General features: G+C 37.1%; 1 protein-coding gene across 1 annotated transcript in view; it reads right to left on the reverse strand.

The window, feature by feature from the left end:
• Positions 1-21,224, reverse strand: part of UNC13C (unc-13 homolog C) — a 586,599-nt gene that overhangs the window by 104,041 nt on the left and 461,334 nt on the right. The window contains exons 24-27 of the mRNA XM_041745721.1: positions 16,774-16,870; positions 15,963-16,106; positions 8,804-8,881; positions 3,846-3,923 (exon numbers count right to left, since the gene is read on the reverse strand). Coding sequence (XP_041601655.1) covers positions 3,846-3,923; positions 8,804-8,881; positions 15,963-16,106; positions 16,774-16,870 — 397 coding nt within the window. The remainder of the gene's footprint in view (positions 1-3,845; positions 3,924-8,803; positions 8,882-15,962; positions 16,107-16,773; positions 16,871-21,224) is intronic.

A 21,224-nucleotide genomic window follows, 5' to 3' on the forward strand; every position in this document is an offset into this window, starting at 1 on the left:
CAGTCAGAATTCTTTTAAATAAATTACTACAAACTCTCCAGAGCTTCATAACCAGTATCTTATGACTTCCTGAAATGAAATTAAATTTTGGATTATCTGATTTTCTTTTTCATGTACTTGTATAAATTAGATTGCAGATCAAGGAAATGCAACTGAGTCCTTTTCATAGGCTGTGGTAATACATTTTTATGAAAAAATGAATACAGTGTATATATTTGCTTGCAATGTTTTACACTGAATCATAGTAAGTTATACTGAATTTAACAAACTATTGAAATAATGTAAGCCAAAGTATATATGTTTCACTTTTGAGGTATTTGAGCTGTTTGAGGATGATAAAATGATCATTCGCTAGTGATGAAAATTATTACCGGGCATCCTGACAATCACGTTGTTGCTATTTTGTCATAAGGGGAACAGTAATGCAGTATGGGGATAGAGGTGCACATAATTTAACTTCTAGCACAAGTCAACCCATACTGTGGACTGGCTACTTTATCTATTTTAGTGTATCCCAAAACAATATGCACATGAAAAATCACATGAGATTATTTTTTTTCCTCCTTTATATATAATATATTATATATATATATATATATATATATATATAATATATATATAAACAAAAACTCTGGCCCTCATTTCTAAGGTTAGGTTTGCTTCATGGCTTGTGTGACTTATTATATTTTTTATATTCTTTATAGTAATCAGAGTGTTGGTATGCCAAAATATGCTCTTAATTTTTATGCAAGGAATTATGTTGGAAAGTCACAATATAGGAGAAGATACTTAGTGATTTGATCTTCCCTTTTCTTTTTAAATAGGCGCTAGATTAAAAAAAGAAGAAGAAGAAGTGCCCAGATGCTTTCTAGGATATTGTGCATGCAGTTAGTAACAGTGTCTGCTCAAACACTGTTTTTTATTGAAGCCATTGAGGGCAAACAGCATCATCCCTGGACTGTCAAAGTGTTAGGCCAACTTGGACTCCAGAAAGAGAGTAGGTTTTTTTTTTTCCACCTAAAGAAAAGGATTTAAAAATTATTTCTGTTTCCAGAGGGAAAAGAGGCTGATCTTATAAGGAGAGAACAGCTGGCCCAACAGTGGTGGGTTCAAGCAGCAGAGAGCTACAGCATCATGCAACCGGCCTGCAAGTGGTCAGCACTCTGGAGACAGTATGAGAGGCAAGCCATGCTGCTGTTAGGAGCCAACTGATAAATACATGGCATCAAAAACTATTTGGAGCAAGTACTCAACCAATTAATCATTTGCTAATTAAATTTCTGTAGCAAGAAGTGCATATCCTAGCACAGGTGATAGGGGACAAAAATATAAGAAACTGAAGAACTAGACTGGGAAGCTTTCCTCAACCTGGTAAGTCAAGGTTTTATAGCCTGCTCCATTGGGAGAGAAGAACTGGTTCTTCTGCACTCCCTTTAAAGACCATCGCACATGCCTGCATTAAGTCCCTATAAACTTCTCATGTCAAAGGGTAAATTCTGTCATTCTCAATAAAATGCTTTTTCATCTTTATAAAAGCCTCAAGTTAGGGAACTCACGTAGATAGTGTCATATATACATAACTGGATTGGAAAGGCTCAGCCTATTATTTTGAGATTCTGGGGCCTGGAGGAAGGTGAATGTAGCAACTCTAACATAAATCTCTATTAATCACAGTTCTTTCTCCATGGAGGCTGACTGAGACACCCAGACTTGGGTTCAGGTCTTGCTTCCTCCTGCTGTTTCATCAATCCCCATGCCAGGGCTGACTGGGCCTGCCAAACACTATTCTGATGACACATGATGAGGCAAAAGTAGAAAATAATCAGATAAAAGAAACTGTGCATAGAAAGGAAACAGAATATCAAAAAATGATAAAGAGGGAAGGGATGTAGAAGATTCAAAGGCAGGGAAAGAAAGGAGCTAGAGTCCATGCTGTCCCCTAACAAATTACATTGTTAGAAACTGGACATTCATTGCATTGATTGAATGGAGTTTTCCCTTTAAATTATGTAGGAGGAATTTAGCAACTGATCCTGCAAGAATCATAAGGGTAGAAGGCATCCATGTCAGTATTTCTTCATTACTTTCTCCAGAAAGAAGTTCTATGATTTAGCTATTGAACTGTAACTAAATTATAATGTGAATTCCACACATTTCAAACTGACAATTTTATGCAAGGTAAAGAATCCATTCTTATTGGGTAACAAGATGCCCCACAACATTTTTGGTTAGTTGAGTGGCGTGGCACACACAGGTTCCTTTAAGCACAGGTCAGATTTGTCTTATTGATATTCAGCTCTGCAACATATTACTCACATTAGAGTCTAACCATGGAATAGTAAGGAAAAAGAAGTAGCATTAGGATAAATTTCTGAAAATATGGCATTTAAAATATAACTTTATCCTTACATGATTTGTGGTCTTTAAAATTCAGCAAAAGGAGGCAAAATCTCCCACAAGAAATTATGATATCTTCATGGCTCTTCAAACAGTAAGTGCACTTAAAGTCTGAATATAAAACATCACTAAAATTAAAAAGGGACTCTCCAACATGATCCCCAATTGCCAGTGCTCCCCTAATTCAGAAAATAAATTCAAAAATGAGATTTATGCCCTTATACTGTGCAAAAAACCACCAACACACCATAGGGAATGAAGCCTTATTTTAGACAAAATAAACTGATACTGCAGTGGAAGCACAGCTCATGAAAGTTCATTTTGAAGTGTTGCACCTTCAACACCTATCCTAGTGTTTCCCATTTGTAGGATACTAAATAGGTTTAGTTTTCAAAAGACTGAGGCTCTAAGAGCCAAAAAGACATTGTAGGAAGGGAAACATATGAATATCTCCTTGGAGTTAACAGCAACATCCCATGTGAAGAAGTCAGGTATTTTAAAAAAAAGCATTTGCAGCCTTGTAAATTTACAAATAAAAGGGATCTTTGCTTTGAAATCCGACCTGGCTTTACATACATCTCATACACTTACCACAGTAAGGAACCCTGTAACTAAAATCTTTAACAGAAATATTTCTACATCCTAGCTGCCCTTGGGGTTGTTTTAGGGAAGGATGGGGGTGGGAGGGTGCCAGCCATGTGACGTTCCCTCTGGCACTGACTCCAGTCCCCAGGTCCCTGGACGCTCATGTTGGTTTGTGAAATACTGTGGCAAGAGCAGGAGGCAGGTGCACAGCTAATATTTCACTGTCTGCCTGATTCAAACAAGCAAATGAGAATAAATAAGAAGTGCAATGGTCTTTAGGTTTGGAGGAAACAGCCAGGTAAAGGATAAAATGCTTACTAACACAAACCTCATAAAAGAATCTTTCTCCTTCCTTCTTCTTCTCGGGGAATTGCAAGTCAAAGATGTTGGACAAAGACACAACACATTACAGACACAGCACGCAACACATTTTGACAGAGTTTCAGATGTGAATAATAAACCACTGATACCTCAAAAACTGCTAGTGCCACAAAGCACATTTCAGAACAAGAATGTTGATATCAACTTGACACTGTGTAATATGGTGAAAAAAAACCTGTAGTTTGTAGAATTTTATAGATCATTAGCATATATATATATTTGTGTATATATGATTATACACACTACAAAAGGCTACTGACCATCTCCCTCCTCACATTCACACTTCTGATGCATTTACTTTCAGTATTTTGTTGTGGTTAACGATCACCTTAGTTGTTAATGGTATTTTAGAATAATATCACTTTCTGTTCTTTAGTTAACCCATGTAAAAAACTTAATTATGACACTTTCCATAGCAAAAAGATATGCTGCTAATAATCTCTAAGTAGACATTTTGCAAATGCAGGCATAAATATACTCACCTCTTTTCCTCCCATGGATTCAAACATTTTTTCCAGTTGGACCCGCAATTGCTGAATATTGTTCATCAATATACAGGGCTTTAAATTAAGCAAACAACAACAAAAAAGGTGGTGTGAGAATCCTTCATACATTAAATTATTGAATGAGTATACCTTAAATGTGGTAAGTATACAACTATCACTGAAGTCCTATTATATTTGGCAAACAAAATAATTCTGTTATTTTCATTATACTTTCTAAGAGTTAAGAATGGAAGAGGGAAATATTACCACTTTGGGGAATGCAATTTAATAATAAACCCAGACAATAAATCATTGCGACTTACTACTACTACTACTTTTATTCTTAACATTGAGCCAAATTCTATTTTTAAAGACACACTTTAAGAAAAAGATAATGGTTTAACTTTTCCACTATTTCACCATTTAAAAAACCAAAACACCATCTGAATTTTAAAAATACTAAGGCGGGGGGGGGGGATACCTGGGTGGCTCACTGGTTGAGCGTCTGCCTTTGCCTCAGGTCATGATCTCAGAGTCCTGGCATTAAGTCCCTCATGGGGCTCCTTGCTCATTGGGGGAGTGTGCTTCTCCCTCTCCCTCTATCCCCACCCCTGCTTGTGCACACACACTTTCTCTTAAATAAATAAATAAAGTCTTTTAAAAAATAAAAATAAAAATACAAGGCAGGGGGAAGACACCTTTAATGTATTCTCTTTGGCTATAGATAAAGTTTGCACACTGGTATTCAAGATGTTTAATTATCTGGCTCCAAACTAGTTTTCCCTTCCCATCTCTGTCTACTCTGTCTACTGCACTATAAGTAACTTTCCCCTTTAAGCAGCTTATTCCCTCCAAAACACCTGGACTTTCTTGATGCTGACTTGGCTTGGCGTGTGGCCTCTTCACTTGAACCTCTTTGCCTATCTGAATCATATCCATCATTCCAGGTTTGAGCTTTCTCTTTCCTGGTCTATATTCTTCTGTACTCACTTGACATTTATTTAGCTTTACATTTATATTGCTTTTCACTATCTCACCCACTGACCTTAAACGCACCATATGTACTATGTCTTCTGCTTTGTCTTACTCCCAGAGTACTGCACAGAGCCTTCCACAGAATACATGTTTAAAAATGTTTTTTGACTCAGTGTTTCCAAGGAGGCAGAAATAGAACAATAGCATAGAGATGGAAAGCTTTGTGACAGGACTAGATGTGGACTTAGAATAATAGGAATTAATTTATAATTGGAAAATAGAATTGAGAATAGTTACAGAATAATATTTGTTATATTCTGATTCCAAAAAGCCAGTTGATTTGGAGGAGGAAAATGGTGAAAGAAAGGAAAATAGATATATCTTCCAAGTTTCTGGGAGATGAGCCAATAATGAATTAGAGAGGCATAGAGAGGGTTTCCAAGACATCAGAGAGGTGTTAGCACTCATCAGTGGAAAGATTTTATTATTACTTTAACCACATTACTGACCTTTGAAAAACTTCCTACTTGATTCTTAAAGTGACCACATCCTAAGTTCGATTTATGAATACAATTTTAAACTTGGATTCCATTTCTTTGATTCCGGTCACATAAATATTTTATTTCTCTAACACAGATACCTGAGATTCATCTGCCATAGATATTGTTCAGGTAGCTGAACCCAATATCACTAATGACTGTGATCCCTAGCTGTGACTGAGAGCCCCTTGATTAGGGCTTATCCTTTCCAAGGTACATATGGTCAAGACTCTCTAGGCATTTAGCATCTTGACCCAAAGGCAACAAACTGAACCCTCACTAGGGGCTGGGTCATTGGGGTTTTTCTTCTTTCTTTCCTCCCTCCCTTCCTCCTCTTGCTTCCTTCCTTCTTATCTTGCTCCCTTTCTCTCGCTTGGTTGCTCTTTCTTTTCTTTTCTCTTTTCTTTTCTTTCTTCTTCTTCTTTTCTTTTTTTCCATCAGAGATGGGGATGATTTAGCTTGAATTTGACAACTTACCAGAGAGAAAATGAAGGTCAAAGGAAGACCATGACTCTTAATGAGAGGCAGGAAGAGTCATGGGTAAAAGGTGGTATCACTCAGTAACCCTGGGTCTAAGTTAGCTAGGTAGACTCTTCTATTATTATTGGATATTAAGTTTATCTTTTTCTGGCACATGTAACAGTACTATAGTACCAACTGTATAAACACCAACTTCCAAGCCCTTTTAATATGACTATTTCCAATGGAAAATAAGAACTAAGAAACAAAATGAACTATGAGCTCACTTGGCATGGATTGCTATGGACTCCAGGTAAGGCTACATATTTAAAAAAAAAAAAAAAAAGAGAGAGAGAAAGAGATTCAGTTATCCAGAGAGAGGTAAAAATAAACACAAGACTCTCTTCTTTCATTAAGTTTTCTCTGCCTTTGAAATGTTGAAATATCAATTTATCAAACCACTACTGAAGACTGAATTACATGAATCTGCCTTAAACCTAATCTGGAAATGGCTTTTATTTTAAGCACTTCTATAGTCATTGAAAACAAAACAAATAGCACACACAGTAAAGGGAACATTAACTTAATTTAGAAGTATCATTTTTTTTTTTTAATGGTACTCAGGTGGGAGGATTGTGAGATTTTTTTTTTAAAGATTTTATTTATTTATTCATGAGAGACAGAGAGAGAGAGAGAGAGACACAGGCAGAGGGAGAAGCAGGCTTCATGCAGGGAGCCAATGTGGGACTCCATCCCGGGACTCCAGGATCACACCCTGGGCCGAAGGCAGGCGCTAAACCGCTGAGCCACCTAGGGATCCCCTAGAAGTATCATTTGTTGATGAGTTTTGGTAGATAAAATAACCTATGTGGAAGTTGTCATCTTTTTATTTGTATATAATTTGGCTTTTCCCCTAAAAATATCATAATACATTTCATCTGATCTAAATCTGGAAAAAATTATGAACTGAAACTATAATGAATATGAAAATTAGTTCTGTTGGGACTAGGGCTATTTCTCCATGACAAAGTCAGTTTCTGAGTTGAAAAATATTTTTTTAAATATTCAAAATCAAGTAATTCTGATTTATATATGTTACTTTGCTATATTTTGGAGTATGGGAAAAAGGGATTAAAAGACTTGTGATCCATTTACAATGTGAAACATCACAGAAAATAATAATCAGTCTTTCACAGATATTTTAACTGTCATCTGTAATTCTGACCCCTGGGAAAGTTATGTTTATCTCTTATAGGATGTCTCTCTCTAAAGGTTTATAGATCAATTTGCATATGTAATAAGTATATTGGCCATAGATATACTGAGAAAAAAACTTTTAATGTTCTTGATACTGAAAGAAATCTATAGTAGTTAAATAAATGTACAAAGGAATCTCTTCAGTTTATCTCAGCTAAAAGCATAAACTAAGCTGTTAATTGTTATTCTCTCATGGAAAAGCTGAAACAATGCTTGGCATTTGAGTGAGAGTCTATGACTCATTAAGATATTAAGAACTAGGAAAGAAAACTACTGAGGAGAAGTTCCTGAGCTGTAATATTTGCAAGGGTGTTTTCTTTCTTTATTTGGAAAAGTATAAAACACACAAACAAAATACAAAGAATAATATAATAATAATATATTGTTTATTTATTAATTATAATATGAGCATTGATTTACAATTTTTCTCCAATGTTTTAAAAATAAAATGTAGAATGTTAACTTATATTTTTAAAAACATTTTAAAAACATTTTTTAATGTTTTAAAAAATAAAAATAAACTAAAATTTTAATGTATAGTTAATGTAATGTATAACTTATCACTGAAAGTCTGCGGGGGTATTTTAAGGCTGATTTTCTTTTCTGAATGACAAGAATTATCCTTGGTAATTCATAGCTGCCTTTAAAATTTTTCAAGTTGGCTATCCTAGTGTGGTCAGAATTTTTCCTGAAATTATCTGGTGCTGTTTTGATTTTCAACATAATACTTTGCAAATGTATTATAAATTTAATTGAAAATACATGCTTTCAGTAAATAAGTATTCTATCTTGCCTATTAGAGTATAATCAGCAGCAGTTAAAAATCACTGCTGAGATACCTGGGAGTTTTAATAAAATTTCTAGGCAGCATATTAATTGAAGGGAAAGAAGCATCTTCTGAGACCCTTGAGAACCATTAAGTCTGACTTATATTAATGAGCTGTTAGCAAGAGGTCAATGAGGTTTCAGTGAGAGTTCTCTTTGAGACTCGCCTGATCATGGGAACTAATTTTTTAAGAGGAGAAAACTGATTATCCTCTTTAACAATCTAGTACTAATTTCTGTAATATATTTTTTCAGCGTTTTTAAAAAAATTCCTTAATGTTACCAATGTATTTCTCCTAATAATACATTTGGTAAATAGGAAAGATCTCACCTTCCACCAGAGACTAAAACTAAAGTGATTTGGAGTATAATCAGTGTATCTTATTTCTCTTTGTGCCTTAAGTTCCAATGCTGGCTTGAATTTTATAAAGATTTTCTTAATCATCCAAAAGGTAAAAAGGCTAAGTTAATGAATTGAAGTTGAAACCAGCACTTTTTCTTGCATTAACTATTTTAATTTATTTGAAAACTGAAGGATAAATTGTGCTCACTTTGTACCAGTGTCCAAACTATGCTATTGGTGTTAACATAAACAAGCTTTAATTCCTAGATCTCAGCTTCAATGTCTTATGATTATGTGGGTTGTTAATTGTTTATGTGAGTCTTGTTCCTTATCGTCATGGAAAACCACAAGTTGGCTGAGATGCTCTCAACCTTCCTCTGAATTCTATATTGTAACTAGATCAGGATACCTAGAGAAGTATTCAAATAATTTATTGAAATACCTATTCCCTATTTTCCTTGAAAACAGAAAGAAAAACAGTTCTCTTGCTTACTTATTCATTTAAAAAAGTGGATCTCAGCTGAAGAATACTTGAAAGCAGAGACAGTTTTACTTACCACATTTTCTTTATCACAATATGAACTGAAGTCACTTGATACAATCGCAGCATACTGAAGCAGTACTTTATTGATAGTCTAGAGGAAAAAATGCGAAATGTATCCAGTTAAAAGTATCCAGTTTTACACACACTAGCCAGTTTAATGCTAATCCGGGAAAACTTTTCATGTTTTATTCAGCTAAAAGGGGGCCAGATGCAGTGATTAAATCTGTACCCTTGCCAAAAGGAGGATCTCAAACTATTATGTTTAGATGACAATTTGTAATATTTCTGAGTACATGTGAGATATTCTACATGAATTAATTCCCTTTGAACATATCTGCCCCATCATACAACTTTTTTTATTTCTAACTTTACCACTCAGAAGATATGTGATTTTGTGGCAACTTCCTCTATGCTTGCATACTTACTACTTAATGATACTAATGCTCCCCCTGCCCCCCAGACAACTAATCTTATGCTTTGACTCCTATTTCACGGTTTCTAGTTCCTACTCTCCTCTCATCCTCACCACACATATATATGTGGTGGTGACTTTCTCAACTTTCTTTTTCTTTTTTAGATTTATTTATTTATTCATGAGAGACAGAGAGAGAGAGAGAGGCAGAGACACAGGCAGAGGGAGAAGCAGGCTCCATGCAGGGAGCCTGACACAGGACTCAATCCCGGGTTTCCAGGATCACGCCCTGGACCAAAGGCAGGCGCTAAACCACTGAGCCACCCAGGGATCCCATTTCTCAACTATTTTTTTTTTTCCATTTCTCAACTATTTACAGTGTTTCTAAATACCTTGTAGAATTATAAGTAGTGTCAGAGCATTCCTGTATACGTTCCTTAGTAAGAAATATTTTCAGTAATTTTCTATGATAAGGAGCCTTATTAATATCAAAGACCACCCCTAAGACTTTTGTTGTATCATACTGTCTCAATACATTTACCTTTAATTTATAAATGAGTTACTGGTGCATTATTTTCTAAAAATATTTTTCCTAATTTTTGCCTTTGTTCTGTCCTCTTCATCCTAATTCTACATTTTTCCTTCTCCATTTACTATTTCTGAGCTAAAGGATGCCCTCTGCTTCCATTAATTATGTAAAATTAGGAAAAACAAATACATTTTATTAAATTTCATTTCAACTACTTAAAGATATGTTGATGAATTTTTATCCTACTACTTTTACTTACATAGCTTGAATTATCATAAGCCAAATGCAGATATGATTTTCTTAGAAGACAGAAAACAACAATAGCTGTAGATAAAGACTATCTCTTTTCACAGAAAAGCTAGGACAAAAAATTCGTATCCCTTTTTTGTATAACATATTCATCTGAATTTTCTTTGTGGCTCAGATCAACTGAGGAGACACTCTAAACATCTCTCCTTTAGCTTCTTAACCAACAAACCTGAATTCACCAAATCTAACTATGAACTTGTTTTAAAGACATTTAATATCAAAGGGAAAACCTGAAAGTAGGGATAAAATGCAGAAAGAAAACTGATATTTTGTGGAAGTACAAAGTATGGTGGTAATATGCATCGGTTTAAATAGAAAGTTGGCCTTGGAAATTCAAAATCTTATCAAGCAGAAGACCAGTAAATCTAGAAAACAGATGGCTGATCAGACTGAAATATCTTCCAAATGCAGCTGTTCAAATTTGGCTTCAGATATAATGCTGGAAATTACTTAGGGACTTACCTAAAAAGTACCAATTCACTTGTACATATGAGCACTACTTTCAGTTTACAGTGTAAACTCAAAGAATCATTTCACTTTGTTATAAAAACAAAAACAAAGCAAAGTCTGATTTAGGAGCTTGTTGTAACTAAGAGATTATAACTTGCCTCAGATAAAGTCTGGAGAGGGGAATCCAGACATTCACTTCTGATTATTCTCAAGGTATGCCCCAAGGCCCAAGAGTTGATTGTATTTCACAGGAAAACCGTAGTCTGTTGAATTTCTGCTGGAGAACAATTAACCTTACCCACAACTCATACCCACTTCCTAACCATTGGCATTTGTAGGTTAGTGGATGTGAGATCCTAAGATGTGTTAAGAGCTCAGCCATGTAGGATATGGTTTAAGGCCTTGTGCTTGTAAGTTTTGTGGATACAATGGCTATAAGAGCACCCATGTCTCTACTAATGTACAAAGTATACCTGAATGAAAGTGTGTACTTACACTTTAAGGGCACCTCAATTTCACTTTAATTTATTCAACAAAGTAAAACCCTATTGGACATTAGTTCTTTAATACTAGCAAGCAGTTACTTGAGACATACCTGCCTAAGACACATCTCCAACTGCATCATAAGCATTACCTAGTACACATGATAGCCCCTAGTACATCACCTAGGAACTTCTTGGAAGTTCAAATTCTCTGGTCCTAACCCAGGTCTACTGACAGCAATTTTGGTGAAGGCTTCAAGATGATTCTGATGCAAGCTAAAGTTTGAAAACCACAGTCCTAACTAATACACAGCAGGGGGGAGGTTAACTCTTCAGAGAGAACTTGATGGAAGAATTAGCTAGCAAAGCCTGGAAGATAGAATTTCCTGAGTGTGTGGACATAGCTAAGGTATGTCTGTGGGACTCTTGGGCTTCAGAAGTGGGGACATCACACAGAGAGAGGCAAGAGCCTAACAGAAGCTGTTTGCATCATGTTCTATAACAAAGTAGAGTTTTATGAAGAGAGAGAGTCATGAGGTATTGATGATTCATTTATGGATGCAGCAAAGGAACTGCCATTCAAAGAGCTCCATTTTAAATAAAATTCAAACAGGATTATGGCCTTGAAGCCAAGGATTCTCTGCATTGAAAAGATCAAGCAGGATGACCAAAATATCTCCCATCCTCAGTCTACTCTCATGAGGTGTGTGGCTACTCATGTTACTGAGTGCGACAGCTATCAATCAGTCAGTATGATCTGAGCTAATGCCACGCTATTGGATGTGGATTAAATATCCTGTCAATACTAGGTACCTCTAGGGTATGACTCTTGCAATCAGTAAGATAAGAACCCCAGTTCAAAAATCCATCTTTTCAGCCCCATGCTATTCATTAAAATATTTAGTATTAGTGAATACATGGAGGACAAGAAATGTAGTATCTGTTAAGTGACATTAGAAATGTCACTTAGGAGCTTTCTAGCACTGTATTTTAACCCACGCAGAAGATAGAATCCCCCTCAGTTGCCTAGGCTTGGCTCAAAGAGTAAAAATAAATGTTGAGATTCTGCTCTTCGACTTACCAAGTGAGGTAAGAGGTAAGAGTGAGGACACCAGACTGGGAACGTAGTATAACTTAGTGGTTAAAGCATTTCATTTGAGTTATTTGAGTGCTTTGTTTGAGTTATTGAAACTTTCTAAGATTGTTTCATCATTTGAATAATTAGGAAAAATAACAGTATGTTATGGGATTGTAGTGAAGAATAAGGAAGATAATATATGTAAAGTGATTAGCACAAGGCAATGTTCAATCAAGCATCTATACTTAAAAAAAAAAAAAAGCATCTATACTTTTGAAAATTAGGATTATGTTCCCAAAGAACAAGAAATATGTGTATCTCATTCACCATAGTATCTCCAGTCCCTAGACACTTAATAAAAAAACAAAAACAAAAACAGATTCATAGCCAGGACTCAATTAATATTGTTGGTTTGTTTTTAATAATTAATGAAGGTATCATTACTTTATATCACTCTTTTTTAATTTAAACTACTCATACTTAACAAAAGCAGCAGTATAGCCATAGAAGTATTCACTACCCATGTGCACTCCTCACCTCTCATCACAGCTATGAAGTGTGAAGATTTGTTTGATATATTCAGCCTTATGCTTTAGTAAAAACAAATCATCCCTTTAAGTCCCACTTTAGAATGCTAACTCTTCCCAAATGTTTGCAGATATCATTAATTATGTCTTTTCTCTGAGAGATAAATCAATATAAATCAATATAAGTCCCAGGAAAAGCATATGATTTCAATATTCTGTTATAAGGATCCCAATCCCAAGAAGGATAGGGTTTTTAAGACTAATGGTCACATATGATGAAACAAAACAAATTCTAATAGTCTGAAGTTACTGTGGAATGGCTAATGATATTAACCACAAAGTCCTATATTTATTTTTATGATTTTTAAAAACCATTCTGACAAAATAGAATTTGTCTTTCATTGTAAATTGCCAGTTTCTGCTTCCCCAGAAAATACGTTTTTTCCTTACATTATTTCCTTGTGATAATAATTGGGTAGTATTGAATTTACATGGATTAAAAATATTTTATGTATTTAACATTTTTTTTGTGTGTGTGCCAATAAAAGCTCACATTCCCTTAATGACATGTGGAGACTAGTTCTTTTCTCCACACTTCAAGGAATGTGCTTTTCTGAGTGTGATTCTGACATAACCCTTATTGCATCCTCCCACCTGTTTATAATTTCCTCCAGCCCACTTGCTTACACCTCCGGCAGTCTAAACATGGCAGGGTCCAGCTTCACAGCTACAGAAAGGTCCATACTGCCAAGGAGGGGAGGGTGACCTGGAGCCCAGCACCTCCAGCCCAGGGCAGCTTTCCTGCTTTCTCGGTGCTTCCCTGCCTCCACCTTACATAACCTGCTACCTGACTACCCTGAGGGTGAATTCTAGTTACCTTTCTAATATCGTTCACAATTAAAATAGCATGTTACTAAATATATTAACTCTGAGATTATTGAATTCTCCTATCACCCTGCTTCCATGAGTCCCACAGAGTTCCAAGAATAGCATGTGACACACTTTCTTCAACAGTATCCCTAATGACCCCATTTCATTGTTCTCTTGGCCGTCACCCAAAACACAGCTGCTTGTCAAGAAGAGAGAATTTTTTAGAATAATTCTCCTGCAGAGTTTACTTGCAACCACATTGGGAAGTTGAAATCAGCTGCTACCAAGAAAGTTCCCTCTGGAGATTATCAAAATCAATGATTTTTAGCTATTAACTTTAAAAGTAGGAGGCTACTTTTGTTTTCCTAATTAACATGTAAAGACTAGAGTTCAAAAAATTTGATAGTAAACTAATGTAATACGGTTTAGGCCGACACTTTATGTACCTAAAAGCTTCATTGGCTCCTCATTTTTTTTTCAGCCTTTTTATTTTTTTTTAATTATGGCTCCTAATTTTCTGTTAAAGATGTCTGGCCACTTTGCCTGTTCTTCATAGAGGACCTAACTTTCCAACTGTAGTTCCATCAGCTCTCTATTAATCCTATGCTCTCTCTTCTTTAGGATCTCTCAGTCTAGAATTCGAGTCACGGAATGATAGAGGGTGACAAAGACTCTCTCCTTGACCAAACTCCAGCCAGGCACCTCCCAGCCCTATTCTCAACCTTGGTATTTCAAGACTTGAACAAAACAGTAACAGCTTGTAACAGCTCAGGGCTTCCTCCCTGGAATGATCCCAGATCCCATTGAAGTGCCTCCCTGAGGAAACTGACTTTATAAGAAAAGCCAATTTGGGCGTGCATAGAAACACCAGGGGAGCATATACACAGAGGAAGAACTATGTAAAAACCCAGTTCGAAGGCTGCCATCCTTAAGCCAAGGGGAGAAGCCTCAGGAGAAATTAAATCTGCCAATATCTTGATCTCAGACATCTAGCCTCCAGAACTGTGAAAAAATATATTTCTACTTTTTAAGCCACCATTTTCTGGTAATATTTAATTATGGCAGCCCTAGAAAATTAATATACCTTAAATAATATACAACTTAACTGAGTTTTGGCATTTCCTTATTTTTTAACATGTTAAAGGTTATATATATTGTGGATCTTTTCACTTCTGAGATGACATTTATAGCATTGGACTTTGTCATAGATTTGGCACTCCCATTATAAGCTTTTATGAGGTCAGAGATAATGCTTATTCATGGCTACATCTCTCAAAGTGGCTAAAGTGTGTGAGTGAGGTAATGAGTAAGCATCTGTTGGATGAACAGTGGAGACCTCCACCATCATCCAAACCATCGAGCCAGACTCAATCATAGGGCAGTCAGACAGAGGACCATGGCAATCACTTCCCCTACATTACTGCATTTGTCATGCCACTACCCTGTTTAAAAATCCCGTGTGCAGTGTTACTTAGGTTGTTCAGAAGATTAAGTCTAAACTTCATAGTCCAGACAGCAGGGCTCTGCAAGATCTAGACCTATCTTTACTTTCCCACTGCACATTTTTGTTTTTGGTTAGGTTTTGTTTTGTTTTTCCCCAAAATATTGCTTCTCCTTACTCTTCACATGTCAAGCTCTGTTTTACCTCTCCTTTTGTTCCTGCTACCCCCAAGGCTTAGAATACTTTTTAAACTACGGCTTTTTAGGCTGACTGAGATCTGCTTTTCTCGTGAAATCTTTGTCTATTTCAGCCCTCATTGGTTTTCCTCGTGCCCAACTTAACTGTAGATCCCACTATGCTTGAGTCCAAATTGTATCCTTCTTCATGCTCTTTTCTAACTAGTTCATGTCCTGCGGCCTTGATTATTATAGGAGGTTTTTTCTTTTAAGATTTGAAGGGCAGGGACTACGTCTTTTAATTCTTATATTTCCCTTGAAACTTTTGGCAAAGCAGTAAGTACTTTGAAAGCCTTTTTAGACTTTTAGAGGAGGAAGAGATCTTAAGAATGTAATCTGGTTGATCAAAATCAATCTGTCAACTAAGAAAACTACATTTCATAAAAATGAAATGAACTGTTCAGACTCATACTATAGTTATTGGATGATTTGAAATCAGAACTCTGTTTTTATTACTCCAATTCTAATATACTTTTCATTGTAGTATACTGCGTGTTAAGAATACCTGCAATTTAAATAGGAAATGCCAAGGCTTATTTTCATCTGAAATAAATAATTTTGCCACCCGTATAGTTAGTCTCTTCAGTTACAAACGACTGAGTCACCAATGTGAATAACAGATAGGTTTTTAAAGAATGATAAATCCATTTTAAGAAACAAGAAGGGCAGAAAGAAAGATGACAAACCTGGAAACCAAACCTATTGGTACAAGAATTTGAAATGAAATTGGGGTACTGGTGTCAGAGAAGACTACAAACAACATTAGTTAGGCTCTGTGAAAGAAAATAACAACATGCCACAATCCCAGACAAGAAAGGATTTGATTCCTTTAACTTACCTTTGCAAATCTTCTCATTAAGTGAGATAATGCTTCAGGATTAGGGCATTCTAGTTTCTTAATAATCTCAAAGCTCTGGTTAAGCTGAGCAAAGACATCAACCACAGAACAAGAGAAGAGGGCATGATCAGATGTCTGCTGGAACTGAGGGGAGAGAAGGCAAAACCATCCAAAAGCACATTAGAGGGAGTATGGAGAAAGTGGAGTCATTTCACATAAATAACTCGATCTCCAACATGTACCCTTATTTCATGTGTGCCTTCTTTACTCATTTAATAAAATGTTTACCCATCTCAAAATCATTCATATCCTTTTCTGGAAAATGTATTAGAACTAATATCATGGGGCAGGCTGCTATTAATTGGTTTCTCCACTGCTACCTTCAGGGTCTGGTTCTTTTTATTTCCCATTTCCCACACATATGAGGATGGTTTAGAAAGGTATTGTGGCTCAACACGTTTAAGTTGTTCTAGAGGGATCTGGATGGGGTCTGCTCCCAATCTCGAAATCCTGGAAAGATTTCAGGACAAGGGAGTTTTGCAGAAGTCTACCGAACTTTTAGACTCTGATCAGTTCAAGACGTGAAGGAATCTTGGAGCAAGAAGGTGATTGATTTTTTTGTTGCTAATATAAACAATTCCCTCGAGTTCCTATCAGTCCTGTAAAGTTGTGTTTTACATTTATTTTGGTCATTAGAGGATTAAAATAAACCTTAATTAATAATAATGAGGCTAACAATTCCCATTATCTTAAAAGTGAGTAGCATGACCAAATCTTGACAATAAGCAGTCTTAAAGTAATTTAAACTCACTCCATCTTTTTTGTCTCTTCCCAGTGCTCCTTGAAGGAACTCCATTGATACATCTTCATTTTCATCCAGCCACTGCATGACAAAAGGCTCAAACCACCTAAAAAATTAATAATGTTACGTACTATAAAGGATATAATTTGCATATAATTAGCAGTGAATGTTGCTCTTTTCTTATATGAGAGAATTCAGGACCAGAAATCTCTTTTCATTCCCTTTTGGGCAGTTCTGCTTCCTCAGAGACCTTTAGCTTTACTTCATCAAATACATCCCTGATTATTTACTTTCAGTGTCCATCTCTTTTTTGGCTCCTCCCATACTATTTTAAATATGCTTAGTACCCAATCCCCACAGCAATTCAAAATCCTATAAAATATAGATCTTGTGTGCTGCTCCTTATCATGCCATTCTCTCACTTTTTAGTACTTTATTGCTGGGCTTCCATCCATACTGATCATCTCCTGTAAATGATCCTGGGTGCTTACCTCTGGCTTGTTACGATCTACAATCCATCTGCAATTGGGTTTTGAGAATGGTCTGAGTTTCAAAGTTCTTTTTTCCATGTGGAGGTACAACTGTATAGCACCATATATTCAGAAGAGCATCCTTTCCCCCACTGCCTCCAATTGGCATCTTTGGTACAAATCAAGCAATGGTATATATGGATTTGTCTCCAGACAACTTTGTCCTATTGGTCTGTTTGTCATGCACTAACAACACATTCTTTTAATAGCTGTATCTTTTAAACGAGTCCTGATAACTAATAATGCAGCTCTCCAGGGTTTTTTTTTTCTTCTCCACTTCAAGATTCAAGATTACCTTTGCTATTCTTAGCCCTTTGCATTTCTATTTAAAATTTTTTTGAGTGAATTTGTCAATTTGAACAAAAATATCTGCTGGAATTTTTGAGATTGCATTAAATCTATATCAATGGGAGGAGAATTACTATCTTTTCTATAATGCATCTTTTTAGGAACACTGTCTATTTTATTTTAATTCATCATAAATTTCTCTTAGTAACATTTTATAGTTGCCTGAGTAGAGGGCTTGCACATCTTTCATCACCATTTGTTTCTCATAGTTTAATTCTATTTAAATGCTAAGGTTTATGTATAATTTTGTAATTGGTTGTGTCTACTATATAGAAATTTAATTTTTATACAGACTTATTCATTTTTTTGTGAGAAAGAGAGATAGCATGTGAGAAAGGGAGAGGCAAAGAGAGAATATTAAGCAGGCTCCACCCCTAGCTTGGAGCCCAACCCAGGGCTCCATCTCATGACCCGGCGATCATATCCTGAGACAAAATAAAAAGTCAGGCACCTAACCAACTGAGCCACCCAGAAGCCCCTATATTTACTTTTTAAATTCTATTAGTTGTCCTATAGCTTCTTTTTCCCCCCAAAGATTGTATTTATTTATTTGACAGAAAGAGAGAGCATAAGCAGGGGGAGAAGCAAGCAGAGGGAGAGGGAGAAGCAGGAGCTTCTTGATGCAGGGCTTGATCCCAGGACCATGGGCTCATGACCTGAGCTGAAGGCAGACACTTAACCTACTGAATCACCCTATAAACATAATGTTTAGAGAGGAGACCAAGATGGCAGAGAAGGAAGATCCTGAGCTTTTGTCCTCTCATAGACACACCAAAATATACAATTATATACAGAATTATCTCAGAGAATGAAGACTAACAGAACAGATCTTATACAACTAAAGATATAAAGATAAAGCCACATGCAGATAGTTAACACAGGTGGAGAGGTGGTCTCGTCAGGACCAATACCCTCCAGTGCAATGACCCACCAGTGCAGAGGCCTTTCCTGGGTAATAAGGGGTCTGAGACCCACATTGGGCTCCATAGCTCAGAGAACCTGCACCAGGAAGATGAATGCCCACAGCATCTGTCTTTGGAAACCAACAGGGCTTATAACCAGGAGAGCCAGAGTGCAACAGAAAATGGAAACTCCACTCTTAAAGGACATGCACTCAATCTCACTCATTTTGCATCCCAGCATGGAGGCAGCAGTTTGAAATGCATCTGGGTTACCTGTGAAGGAGATCCATTGACTAATTTTACAGCATGTGATAGAAGGGCAGGGATCTGTTGGAACATTCTCTGGGAAAAGAAGCCTGGTAGAAACCATGTTCTTTTTACTTCCCTTTTATTTAGTTGGGCACCATTTCTGACTCTCTCCATTTACTATACTAGCACCAATTGCCCCACTCTGGCATCTGGCATTTCCCTGCAGACTCTCCCAAGCAATCCCCTGCCTTGGCCCTCCTCTCAAGTAGCTTTCCACACTGCCACACAAGGCTGGAGATCTCAGCCAGTAGTGGGGCCCCTTCCGATTGATCTCCTGTTCCACCATACATGGTGACCAGCAGTGGGGCTCCTGCAAGCAATGCTGCTGAGGACTGGGGATATGCCTGTCCAATAGAGTCCCTGTGACAGTTGCAGCCAGAACTCACAGACAAACAGGCCTTACAGTTATCCAACCAGAGACCTGACCCTCCTTGGGCCTTGTAACCATGCAAGGGCCAACTCTGCACACCAGCACCCCTGAAGCAGTCAAATCCAGGTCCCTTGGCCACACAGGGCAGAGTCAACCCCACTCACCAGCATGCCCATAGCAGTTGTAGTGGGGCCTAGCAGACAGCTTGCCAAGGGACAGCCCCCTACACAAGCAATCGTGTACCAAAAAACACAATAAAAACTACAACAACAACCTCTAGCCACAACAGGAGGGTACATACAGCCCACGCAGAGGAAACCCTTGGGGCACCTGGCTGATGACCAGGGGAGTTTATGATGCCAGGCCCCACAGCATACTTTCTGCATAAAACTCCTTCAAGACCAGGAGAATTAGCTGATCTATTTAATACATAAAACAAACACAAAGAGACAAAAGGAGGAGACAGGAATATGTCAAAAAATATCACATAAAGAACAAGACAGGGGATCCCTGGGTGGCGCAGCGGTTTGGCGCCTGCCTTTGGCCCAGGGCGCGATCCTGGAGACCCGGGATCGAATCCCACATCAGGCTCCCGGTGTATGGAGCCTGCTTCTCCCTCTACCTATGTCTCTGCCTCTCTCTCTCTCTCTCTCTCTCTCTCTGTCTCTCTCTCTCTGTGACTATCATAAATAAATAAAAATTAAAAAAAAATTTTTTTAAAAAGAACAAGACAAAACCCCCCAAAAAGAACTAGATGAAATTAAAGTAAGTGACTTACCAGATAAACAGTTCAAAGAAATGGGCATAAAGGTGCCTACTGAACTCAGGTGAAGAATGGATGAATACTTTGAGAACTTCAACAATGAAAGAAAATATTCCAAAGAATCAATCAGAACTGAAGACTACAATAACTAAAATGAAAACTGTAGGGTCCCTGGGTGACTAAGCAGCTAAGCATCTGCTTTGGGCTCAAGTCATGATCTCAGAGTCCTGGGATCATATCCTGTGTTGGGCTCCCTGCTCAATGGGGAGCCTGCTTCTCTTTGCCTCTGCCTCTGCCACTCTCTCTCTCTGTCACTGTCTCTCATGAATAAATAAATAAAATCTTAAAATAAAAACGGGACTACAGAAAATCAACAGAACATTAGATGATGTAGAAGAATGGATCAGTGATCTGGAAGACATGGTAGTGGAAATCATCCAAACCAAACATCAAAAAAAGAAAGAAATTAAAAAATGAGGACAGTGGGGGTGCCAGGGTTTGCTTAGTCAGTTGAGTGTCTGACTATCGGTTTTGGCTCAGTTCATGATCTCAAGATTGTGAGATCAAGCCTTGCATCACATTCTGTGCTCAGTCAGCACAGGGTCTGCTTGAGGTTCTATCTCTCCCTCTACCCTCCCCTTGCATGTGCTCTCTCTTTCTAAAATCAATCAATCTCCAATAAATAAATAAATAAATAATGAGGATAGTTTTAAGGGACCCCCTAGGACCTCAAGCATACTAACATCCACATTATAGTGGTCCCAGAAGGAGAAAAGATAGAAGGGTCAGAAAACCTATTTGAAAAAAATAATGGCTAAAAATATCCCTAACCTGGTAAAGGAAACAGACCTCCAAGTCCAGGAATCACACAGAATCTCCAAAAAGATGAGTACAGGAGATCCCTGGGTGGCTCAGCAGTTTAGTGCCTGCCTTCAGCCCAGGGTATGATCCTGGAGTCCCAGGATTAAGTCCTGCATTGGGCTCCCTGCATGGAGCCTGTTTCTCCCTCTGCCTGTGTCTCTGCTTCTCTCCCTCTGTGTGTCTCTCATGAATAAATAAATAAAATATTTTTTAAAAAAAGATGAATCCAAAGAGAGCCACACCAACAAACATTATATTTCAAGTGTCCAGAGTTAAAGATAGCAATTCTTAAAGCAAAAAAGAGAAAACAACTACTTAGGTACAAGTAAAACCCAACAAGACTATCAGCTGATTTTTCAGCAGAAAACCCACATGCC

This window comes from Vulpes lagopus, chromosome 2 (assembly GCF_018345385.1).
Source record: "Vulpes lagopus strain Blue_001 chromosome 2, ASM1834538v1, whole genome shotgun sequence".
Taxonomy (NCBI): Eukaryota; Metazoa; Chordata; class Mammalia; order Carnivora; family Canidae; genus Vulpes; species Vulpes lagopus.